This window comes from Gymnoscopelus microlampas, assembly GCF_963454915.1.
Source record: "Gymnoscopelus microlampas genome assembly, chromosome: 2".
NCBI lineage: Eukaryota > Metazoa > Chordata > Actinopteri > Myctophiformes > Myctophidae > Gymnoscopelus > Gymnoscopelus microlampas.
The window spans coordinates 18,276,915-18,287,348 of NC_139939.1; the positions used below are offsets into that span (position 1 = coordinate 18,276,915).

At 44.9% G+C, this 10,434-nt stretch overlaps 1 protein-coding gene across 6 annotated transcripts in view; it reads left to right on the top strand.

The window, feature by feature from the left end:
• crebbpa (CREB binding lysine acetyltransferase a) overlaps positions 1-10,220 on the top strand; it is a 61,280-nt gene extending 51,060 nt beyond the window's left edge. For all 6 annotated transcript variants that reach the window (XM_084078099.1, XM_084078104.1, XM_084078101.1 and 3 more), the window contains 6 exons: positions 26-139; positions 1,083-1,248; positions 2,036-2,203; positions 4,629-4,790; positions 6,174-6,455; positions 6,596-10,220. In XM_084078099.1, the coding sequence (XP_083934225.1) occupies positions 26-139; positions 1,083-1,248; positions 2,036-2,203; positions 4,629-4,790; positions 6,174-6,455; positions 6,596-8,872 (3,169 nt within the window). In that variant the 3' untranslated portion in view covers positions 8,873-10,220. The remainder of the gene's footprint in view (positions 1-25; positions 140-1,082; positions 1,249-2,035; positions 2,204-4,628; positions 4,791-6,173; positions 6,456-6,595) is intronic.
• Positions 10,221-10,434: the final 214 nt, after the last annotated feature.

The following is a 10,434-nucleotide window of genomic DNA, read 5'->3' on the forward strand; positions in this document are numbered from 1 at the left end:
TAACTACTCCTCTGAACCTCTGCAGGCGGGTATACATATCATACCTCGACAGTATTCACTTCTTCAGACCTCGGTTGCTAAGAACGGCAGTCTACCACGAGATTCTCATTGGCTATCTAGAATATGTCAAGAAACTTGGGTAAGTGTTGCTTTCTCTCTCTTTTAAACTGTTCTTTCTGCTGTCCCCTCTATTGAGTGACTTTAAATGTACTGTTGTGCACGATTCATTAAAATATTATTTAAAAAAATAGTTTCCAGCTCCGAATCACTAAGTTGTTCCCATATCCTAATAAACACTACTATCAAAGTGTCCTAGGGAGTTTTTCCATTATTCACTGTCTATGGGCAGCTCCAGGGTTTGTCTCTAGATGACATCACATCTTGTCACTCTGCTCTTCAGCTTAAAGAGAAACATCTTAAAGCTTCAGTTCGTACGTTTTGTTTCTGCCTCGATCGAGATAGGTAATTGCAACGATGTACGAAAAACAATGATAAAGATGGCGGCACATCTTGTGTCCAATCCGGTACACCATCTGCTTCAGATAACTTTGTTTTGTCAAACAGTCGGTGTCCTACACAACCCCAGGGTTGGGGATCCCCAAACACTGCACATGTGCTAGTTATATTGTATTAACATACTATACTATACTGATTGGTTCACTTAAAAAAAAAAGTCTTGGATTGTAAAAATATAGAAATAACATAAATTCTATTTTAGGATGGATTTCCCCTTCAACGTCACTGGACACCTTTCCATGAACTGCAGCCTTAAATGGAAACCAAGCAATTCCCCCCCCCTTTTATTGTGATTGATTTTCAACAACAATGTCTTTTTTTCTCTTCTTGGCATTGTCGGAAGATGAAAACCCTTCTATTTTCATGTCTGACCTTTTCAAATATATGAGTCTAGACATGTTTTTCTTTGACAAAGTATGAGCACAGAGTTTTGCAAGTAGGGAAAGAAAGTCCCAGGAGAGACAAGTTATTTGTATCCTACAGTGCACCAGACGTTTTGAATAGGCAGTGGTCGATCTATCGAGGTAGACTCGGGCCTAAATGTTGGTGTGTATTCCTCTGCCCAGGTATGCCCAGGGTCACATTTGGGCGTGTCCACCAAGTGAAGGAGACGACTACATCTTCCACTGCCACCCTGCCGACCAGAAGATCCCTAAACCCAAGAGGCTTCAGGAGTGGTACAGGAAGATGCTGGACAAGGCCTACGCTGAGAGGATCCTGCACGACTACAAGGTAGAGATCACTGGCAAACTATTACCTTTATAATCCATCGTAGGATGAAAATAGCCTATTGTAGATCAGCTATTTTTGGTGTGGACCACATTCGTATGACTAAGTATGAATCAGGCTTTATTGTGCAGTCTTTATGTAATATTTTAAAGATTTCACATTAACATGAAGCTCCCAATATCAAATGGAAGATGGGCATTTCCTACTTTTGTGTTTTTTTCCTTCATTACTTTGATCCGTCTATTATAAATACCAGTTCTGTCAGGGTTTTTCTGACTTCGGGGGTTGACTATGCATGACAGTAAGGAAGAACGTCCGTTTCATGACTGTGCAGTAAAGGTAGCCTGGTAAACCATCCCGTTTGCGTGAATTCACATTATCGTGTCTCTTCTGCAGACTTGTCTGGCCCCAAGCGCTGGGTAGGCGTTTTGCAGAAACCAAAAAGTAGAAGAGCCAATCAGTGTCTATCACTGAGCCCTGAGCGCAGACCCATAGATAATACTGATGATCACCTGACCTTTTGGTGCTGGTGATTTTCCTTCACCCCCTCTTTGGGGGCACCACAATTTTCTCTAGTAGGAAAAGTCCTGTCTATATCGATGTAGGCATGTGACTTTGTTCAAACCGAAGGCGTAAATGGATTTTGATGGCCTTTCATATAAGAATACTGAACATATTCCCGGGTTGAACATTGGCAGTGTGCCAGCTCTTTTTCACCAGAACACCCCAATTTAACCTCGTTTTAGAATAATTTTAATTGACCTCATTTATCTTTGGACTCCCTTCTCAGGACATCTTCAAGCAGGCAACAGAGGACCGTGTGACCAGCGCCAATGAGCTTCCCTATTTTGAAGGTGACTTCTGGCCCAACGTTTTGGAGGAAAGCATCAAGGAGTTGGAACAGGAGGAGGAGGAGCGTAAGAAGGAGGAGAACACCGCCGTCTGTGAAACTCCTGAGGTCAGAACCGCAACTTTGTTAGCCACTTTTATTTGATTTTAGTCCTGACAGTAATTTTGAATCATAGCCATGCATTCACATTGTTAATGAATTTCTTTTTTTTTCTTTCCTTTTTTTAGGAGAGGGCTCTGACTTTATATACTAATGTTATATTATTTTGTGCTATAAACACTTCATATCCAGGCCTAGTGTTCTATGAGCTGTAGTGTAAATGGCTCTGATCGCAGTCATTAAATATACAAAATTACGAAAAGGAGGAGATAAAAAATAGTGAAAAGGAGGTGATGGAGACAGCTTACTGGATTCATGCTCTAAGGCTGAATTCTCAAAAGGATTAAGTGAGGAATTCATGTTGAACTCCTGTGGGTTTTGTGATTTCTCTACATGTGTTTTCAGTTTTGTACTTTAACTTTTATATATTTCTGATCTGTTTCAGGATTATGAAATTGTATGTTTTTATGTTAAATATTGTATTAGTGGAAGAGGCGTTTCTGCGCCTTCCTCACCACATGGCCAACGATGTAGATGGGGGTGTGTTCTCTGTCCAGCTTCCTGTAGTCCGTCTGAAGCTCTTTGGTCTCGTCAATGTTGAGAGCCAGGTGGTTCTCCTGGCACTATTATGTCAGGTTTTCAACCTCTTACCTGTGGGCTGTATACATGTAGTCATCGTCGGAGATCAGGCCTATCACTGTTGTGTCATTAACGACAGCTAGCTAACCGCTAGCTAACACCCAGTGGGTGTAAACTGTCTAGCAGTTTGTTTGTGTGAGGGTGGTCACACACAAATGAATAGCTTGTTGTCAAATCACGTTAGGATTTTCAGATGAGTTTAAAAGACTGGCTGCTGACCATGAAAAGAGAGCCTAAGTATTCATAGTCGTGGTGATAAGGAGGGTTTTTTGAAAGAGGAGCAAATTAATACACATTTTTCATGTTACCAAATTGCAATTGTATTGACTGTATGCCCTACTAGACAGGGCAGGCAGTGAGGCAGGAAAGCAATCTGGTTTCAAAAAGCCGTTGTGAAATGAAAGGTGAGGACTTCAGCCTCCCACGTGTCACATGTGAACCTGCTTATGTTTCTCTTTTCTTTCTACTGATGTTTTTATTATTAAGACGGGAAAATCTATTCTATGAGTGTGGAGTCTTTTCTTTTTGATATCCACATCTTAGTCAAACATTAGAAATCAAGTCAAGATGGTGATATAGTCACGGAGGCCTTTACAGCTGCCAATGATTTTGGTGATTTTACGAACAAGGCTGGATGGATGCCACCCACAGTTCCAGTTGTCCAGGAAACGGTTTTGCTGTAATGAAAATGGATTTCATGCTATCTAAGCTGAAGGAAAAAAATTATATATTGTCGTTTATTATATTGAAGCTTGCACTGTTTTTGCAAACAAGATTGGATGTCACCCACAGCCTCAGTTGTCCAGGAGAACAACAGAATAACATTGGATTGTTTTGTGGTGATGAAAATGGCCGTCATGGTATCTTTATGCATATCAAATGTATTGTACTTTGTCTCTGAAAGTAGGGAATACTGCAATGTGTTGTGTACAATACATGACTTCTCCAAAGTCTTGATAACTGAACTCTTATTATAATGATATTACATAATTGACTTATTCTGTGTTTTCATCATTGAGGTTAGCAGCTTATAATAAGACTTTAATGCTGTTTTCACTGTCTGTCTGGCATTGGTAGATTTCTCCAGCATTGGAAATAGTAGATCTCATGTCTCAAAAGGTTGTCCATCCCTGTCCATGTTGAAACAAATGTGGACACATTTTGAAAGCCCTTTTCCCCCCCTTTTATTTTGGGCTGTCTATCCACACGAAGTCAGCATTTTTGGCCAGTGAAATCAGATCATTTCTCCAAAATGTATGATTGTCTTTGTCATGTGATTCAGGCTCTACCCAAACATCCAAAAATTGGTTGGAGTTTGAATCTCTCCATCTACTTAAATTGCTATTTTGTATTTACATAGATTTGTATAATCTACAAGCCGTAAATTATTGTTCGCGGTTTATCATGTTTTAGACATTTATTTGAATGTTGATTTGCCGATGCACTCTATTCTTCATGTATGGTCTTCAAAAAGGGCCAAAAGTCAGTGCTGGCAGAAATCTGCTGACTGAAGTGGCTTGCACAAGAGTGCATGGTAACCACACCGTAGAAGAGATTTTAGCATTTTCTTATTATATTATTTTGGCATTTCAATGTGGACTGCAAGCTACTAGAAAATGATGGTGTGGATGGAAAACTTTGGACATACGAATGGCGTTTGCACCTTTATCCACATAAGTGTTTTTTTGTTACAGCAAGTAAACTAGACTATCCTACAGTACCTACCAATTTAATTGGTTTAATCCTGTGTATGGTAAGAGTGTTTGATTAATCTGTCATTGTATTTGGCCCACAGGGCATACCAAGTGACACCAAGAATGCTAAGAAGAAAAACAGCAAGAAGACCAATAAAAACAAGAGCAGCGTTAGCCGAGCCAATAAGAAGAAGCCTGGGATGCCGAATGTAGCCAATGACCTGTCCCAAAAGCTTTACGCCTCCCTGGAGAAACACAAAGAGGTAAATGGCTGCGGTTACATGGACAATATTTATTCATTAATTTATTCAAAGTATTCCTCGTTTACATGAAGCATTCATTTGGAGTTTAAATATTTGGTTGCCCCAGGTTCGATGCCAGGCCAGGCCAGCATATGTGTCGATGAAATGAAATTTGTCCCTGAGCAAGACTCTTAACCCCTAATTGCTCACAGGTTCTCATTGGAAACAAGACCGCAAGGATTTTCATGAACGACCTGTTAAAAGGAATTATCCTTATCCTTATTTACTTGCGCAAAGTGGTTCCCGACTACGCCCGGGCATGGACCAGGGGCCGCCCGGCTCCACTACTCGGTGGGCATGGGGAGGAGGCAATAGCCACCTTGTGCCTCCGCGGCGGAGGTTTGACGGCCGTAGACAGGCTGGGAAGCAAGGCACTTACTCCTGCCAGGCAGCATTGTATGCAGTGCGAGCCCGTGCTCCTTTTGTTATCGCCGTTTTAATGCGAAAGTTCAGACCAGTTTCTTTTTTTGTATTGGTACCAGACACCTAGCCTACTACTTGTGACATTTCCCATGTAGGCTACCTTAATTTTATCTAAACAAAAAACGTTTCATCTGACTAAATAGATTCTTTTGATAGTAACTTCCAGTTTCATGTCAAGGACAGGTAAAGACTGTTCCTCCATCACAGGCTCAGATCCTCGGAGCGTCCGTTCTCCTGGGCAAGTCTGGGCTTAACCATTACAGTATATGATCTTGTTAAATAACGCTATAGAATATGAATCGTTAACTTTATCTAGCTTCTAACGCTTCTCAGCACTAACCGTGGCCGACGCATACAGAGACATAAATAGACTTATGCCGTTTTCGAATGAAAGTTTTACTGCATACAATATTTTATATTAAAAATAATAAAAATTCAAGATCCACACCCATTTTGGCCAATTCTGACAGCACTACTAAGCCCGGACATGTGCAAAATGCATGTATTCCAAACAGAGAGGAGCATTCGGAATAAAGTGTTTATATGGTAAATTCCGATTGGTATACTATGATTCAAGGGGTATATTCCAAACCCGAATGAAAATTAATTCCGATCAGACCGGAATGGAATATTCTATTGCAATTGAGGTGTTTACATGATCATTTTTATTCTGAATGAGCAGTCATTCCAAATATAAGTGGAATATTCATGTCCATGTAACCGCAGCCAGTGGTTCTTATCTTTGGAGAGCAACCATTTGTGAGTATTTAGATTGGATGTAAGTTCCCCTAAATGTTTGCAGAACACGTTCCTTATTAGTGTGTTTGTGAGGTTTAAAGCAAGTGGTTTGTTCCAGAACAAGAGATCCACCCTATCATTACCTCATTCGCTAATGTTCCCTTCTGTTTTGTTCTTCACAAGGTGTTCTTTGTGATCCACCTGCACCCCGCTTCCATGGTCAACACCCTGCCGCCCATCATGGACCCTGACCCCCTACTGACCTGTGACCTGATGGATGGCCGTGACGCCTTCCTGACTCTGGCCAGGGACAAGCACTTGGAGTTCAGCTCCCTTAGGAGGTGCAAGTGGAGCAGCATGTGCATGCTGGTGGAGCTACACAACCAAGGCCAGGATCGCTTCGTATACACCTGCAACGACTGCAAGCACCACGTGGAAACGCGCTGGCACTGCACTGTCTGCGAGGTGAGATTTATGCATTATTGTTGCCACACAAAAAACAAAACACCAAACCAAGCATAACAAATAATAATGATAATTTAAAAACACAATTTCACATATTTGATCTTTTGTTTGTATTAACCTTCTTGTTCCACCCTCCTTAGGACTTTGATCTGTGCATTAACTGCTACAACACCAAGGGCCATGAGCACCAGATGGTTAAGTGGGGCCTGGGCTTGGATGATGATAGCAACAGCCAGAGTGGAGAGGCCTCCAAGAGCCCTCAAGAGAGCCGGCGCTTAAGCATCCAGCGCTGCATCCAGTCCCTGGTCCACGCCTGCCAGTGCCGCAATGCTAACTGCTCCCTGCCGTCCTGCCAGAAGATGAAGAGGGTGGTTCAGCACACGAAGGGTTGCAAGCGCAAGACCAACGGGGGCTGCCCTGTGTGCAAACAACTCATTGCTTTGTGTTGCTATCATGCCAAGCACTGTCAGGAAAACAAGTGTCCTGTACCGTTCTGCCTGAACATAAAGCACAAGCTTCGCCAGCAGCAGCTGCAGCACCGCCTCCAGCAGGCCCAGATGATGAGGAGGAGGATGGCCACCATGCAAGGCAGAACAATGCCTCTACCGTCCCCGCCGGCCTCCACTGCCCCCAGCACACCCACCTCTCACCCTCAGCCCAACAACCCCCAGACCCCCCAGCAGCCGCTCTCCAACCAGTCCCAGACCCCCAACACAGCTGGTGTCATGTCCCCTGGCTTCCCCAACGCTCCCCGCAATGGACAGCCTCAGACGCCGGTATCGCAAGGCAAGCCAGGGCCCCAGGCCTCTCCTCTTCACCAGCAGCCGTCGCCCCTCTCACAGCCGCCCCAGCAGCCTCAGCAGCCCCCACAGCAGCAGCCTCCACCAGCTGCTGTCAAGATGGCACGGCACATAGAGATGATGGCCCAGGCCCAGCAGAACCAGCAGAACTACCGTGTCAACATGAACGGTCTTCAAATGAGCCCTCAGCAGCGCATGGCCGGACCCATGCAGGCGCCCATGCAGATGGTGCCAGGGCCACGGGGGCCCCAGGTCATGCAGCCCGGCATGGCCCCGGGACAGTGGCCCGGAGCGGGTGGACCAATGCAGGCTGCCCAGCCTCAGCAACCAGGCCTTCCCCAAGGGCAGTCCCCACAGCAGGCGATGACCCTACAACGAGCCATGATGCCACAAGGGCAGCAGCCACAGCTGGCCCAGAGGATGTTGGTGCCCCCACAGCAGCCTGGTGCCCGGCCACCGACACCCCAGAGAACCGGCGCCATTGCTCCCAATGCCCTCCAGGACCTCCTCCGTACCCTCAAGTCTCCCAGCTCACCTCAGCAACAGCAGCAAGTCCTCAATATCCTGAAATCCAACCCACAGCTTATGGCTGCTTTCATCAAGCAGCGAACAGCCAAGTACCACGCCAGCCAGCCTCAGCAAGCAGGCCAGCAGCCGCCACAGCAGCCGGGCATGCCAGCGATGCAGGCCATGGCAATGCAAGGAGGGGCAGTGCCAAGGCCTGGGATGCCCCCACAGCAGCCTCAGCAACCTACCGCCCAAGGCATGGCAGCATTAGGTCCCCAAGGGCAGCTGATGAACCCAGCACATAACACCAACCCCCAGATCCAGGAGCTCTACCGTCGACAGCTTTTAAGGCAACAGCAGCAGCAGCAGCAACAACAACAGCAACAGCAGCAGCAGCAACAGGGCGTGATGCCTCAAGGTCATCCTGGCCAGTTCCCCCCTCAAGCCCAGGCCACCGCAGCCACTTACTCACAGCTCCGTATGCAGCAGCAACAGCAGCAGCTAGCTATGCAGGCAGGTGCCGGAGGTGGTGGGGGTCCCATGGGCCAGCTCCCACCCATCGCTCAGATAGGTCAACCTGGCATGGGAATGGACTCCCAGAACCTGCTCCATCAACGCATACTTCAACAACAACAGCAACAAGCTGTCCTGAAACAGCAGATGGGCTCCCCGGCCCAGCCCAGCCCTATGAGCCCTCAAACCCACCTGCTGGCTGGCCAGCCCCAGGGTGGAGCCCATCTCCCTGGCCAGCCTGCCCTGGCCAACGCCCTCAGCAACCAAGTCCGCTCCCCGGCGCCGGTCCAGTCCCCCTGTCCGCCCTCACAACAGCAACCCCAGCAGCCTCCTCCACATTCCAGCCCCTCGCCGAAGGTCCAGAACCAGCCACAGCCTTCGCCCCAGCACCCGCCCCCATCACTCTCGGGGTCACCCCACCCCAGCTTAGGAGGCCCCCTGTCAGGGTCTATGGAACAGGGACACATGGGAACACCAGAACAGAGCGCTATGCTACCACAGCTTAACACGCCCAACAGAGGGGGGCTGAACAGTGACTTGGGAATGGTGGGAGACGCTACAGGGGACACTCTGGAGAAGTTTGTGGAGGGATTGTAGCATTTCTACTGGGAGACTCTTTGTCTTGAAACACACCGTCTCACTCCCAGGGACATATCCTCCCTCTCCTCCTGGTTCCCCCAGACTTTTGTCCAGTTTGAGGGCTTTGTTTGTTCTTTCTAAGGTTGAGAACACTTTTTGTACTGACATGTAAAAAGTTCTGAGTTGTAAAGAGAAGGAAAAGAAAAAGAACATTTTGGGTAAAAGATGTTAACACTCTGCGGGAATGTCAGTTTCCTAAACCCAAGTGAGAGATGGATTTGCAAATGTCGTCATAAAGAAAATTTAAATCACAAAGAATATATTTTTTGGTTGAGACCAAATGTGCTCGATGCTCGTTTTATTTTTTGGTTTTGGTATGGTTTCATGCCTTTCTCATTTCTTTTTTAAAGAAAATTTACAAGACAATTGCATTATATTATTCATACCTTTTTATTTTGTACCTTTGGAAAAAAAACGTAAAGCATTTTTGTGTTGAAACTGTAAAATAATTTGTCTGGGAATGGGGCCAGGTTTTCTTTCTCTTGAAGCTCTCATGCCTGGCAATTGTAATCTAGTGTTGTTATCATTTTTCAAGACGTTGTTCTGGGAAGGATCCTCCTCCTTTCCTCTGTATGTGTATGACGAGCACTTGGATGTATTGAAATAGGAAATGGACTATGGCAGGTTATGTACACACAGGCATGTATGCAGGCGCACATGAAGACACTGACAAAACCCACTGTCACTCAAAAAGAAACACAGTTCTGACCGATTTCACAAATAAAAAAACAAGGACTATAACCTACATCTCTGGCCTGGAAATCAGAAAATCTCTGTCTTTCGGGCGTGGAAAGTTCTTGCTTTGATATTAAATAAAAGGTTTGTCATACTTTTTTTGTCATACAAAAATGTAAAGTGTAAAGAGTGAGAAAGAGACCGCAGCCCCCTAAGCTGAGATGGAATGATGATCACTGGTTGACTGCTTATTTGTAGGCCACATATTGGATGTCCCCCTATGCTCTGATGTACTGCACTTAACGTCAAATTTACACTTCGATGTAGGATACTGTCGCTCGCTGAAAATAGTCATCGTGAGGGAAATGTTTTACAACAAAGTATAAGTGCCGCCTAGAGTCAAAGGTGTAGTTTCAGATTCATCCCAAGGAAAGCTATATTATCAGCAGTCATTCTTCCTCTCAAAAAAACTTGAATTAGGGGGAGTTACTTTTTCTCCTATTGTAAATCATGCAAGTTATTAAGCGAAATATTATAAATATAAGGAAGAGAGAATGAAATCACTGTATAAACTGGTTAAAGACTCATTTCTTACTTCTATACCATATTGTTAAATAAACTGTGTGCAACAGACACGAGTTACTTCATTTGTTAAGTGTCTAGGCCTACATACCTTAGTGAGCCAAAGATCTGAGGAAGAGCACTTTAACATACATTACACTCCTAAGATCATGGCTATTTCAAATACAGATATTTTTGGTGGTATCAAAGTGATAAACAAATTCAATAAAAATAAAACAGGATTTAAACGATAGTTTTATTCTAATATACAGTAAATTAACATA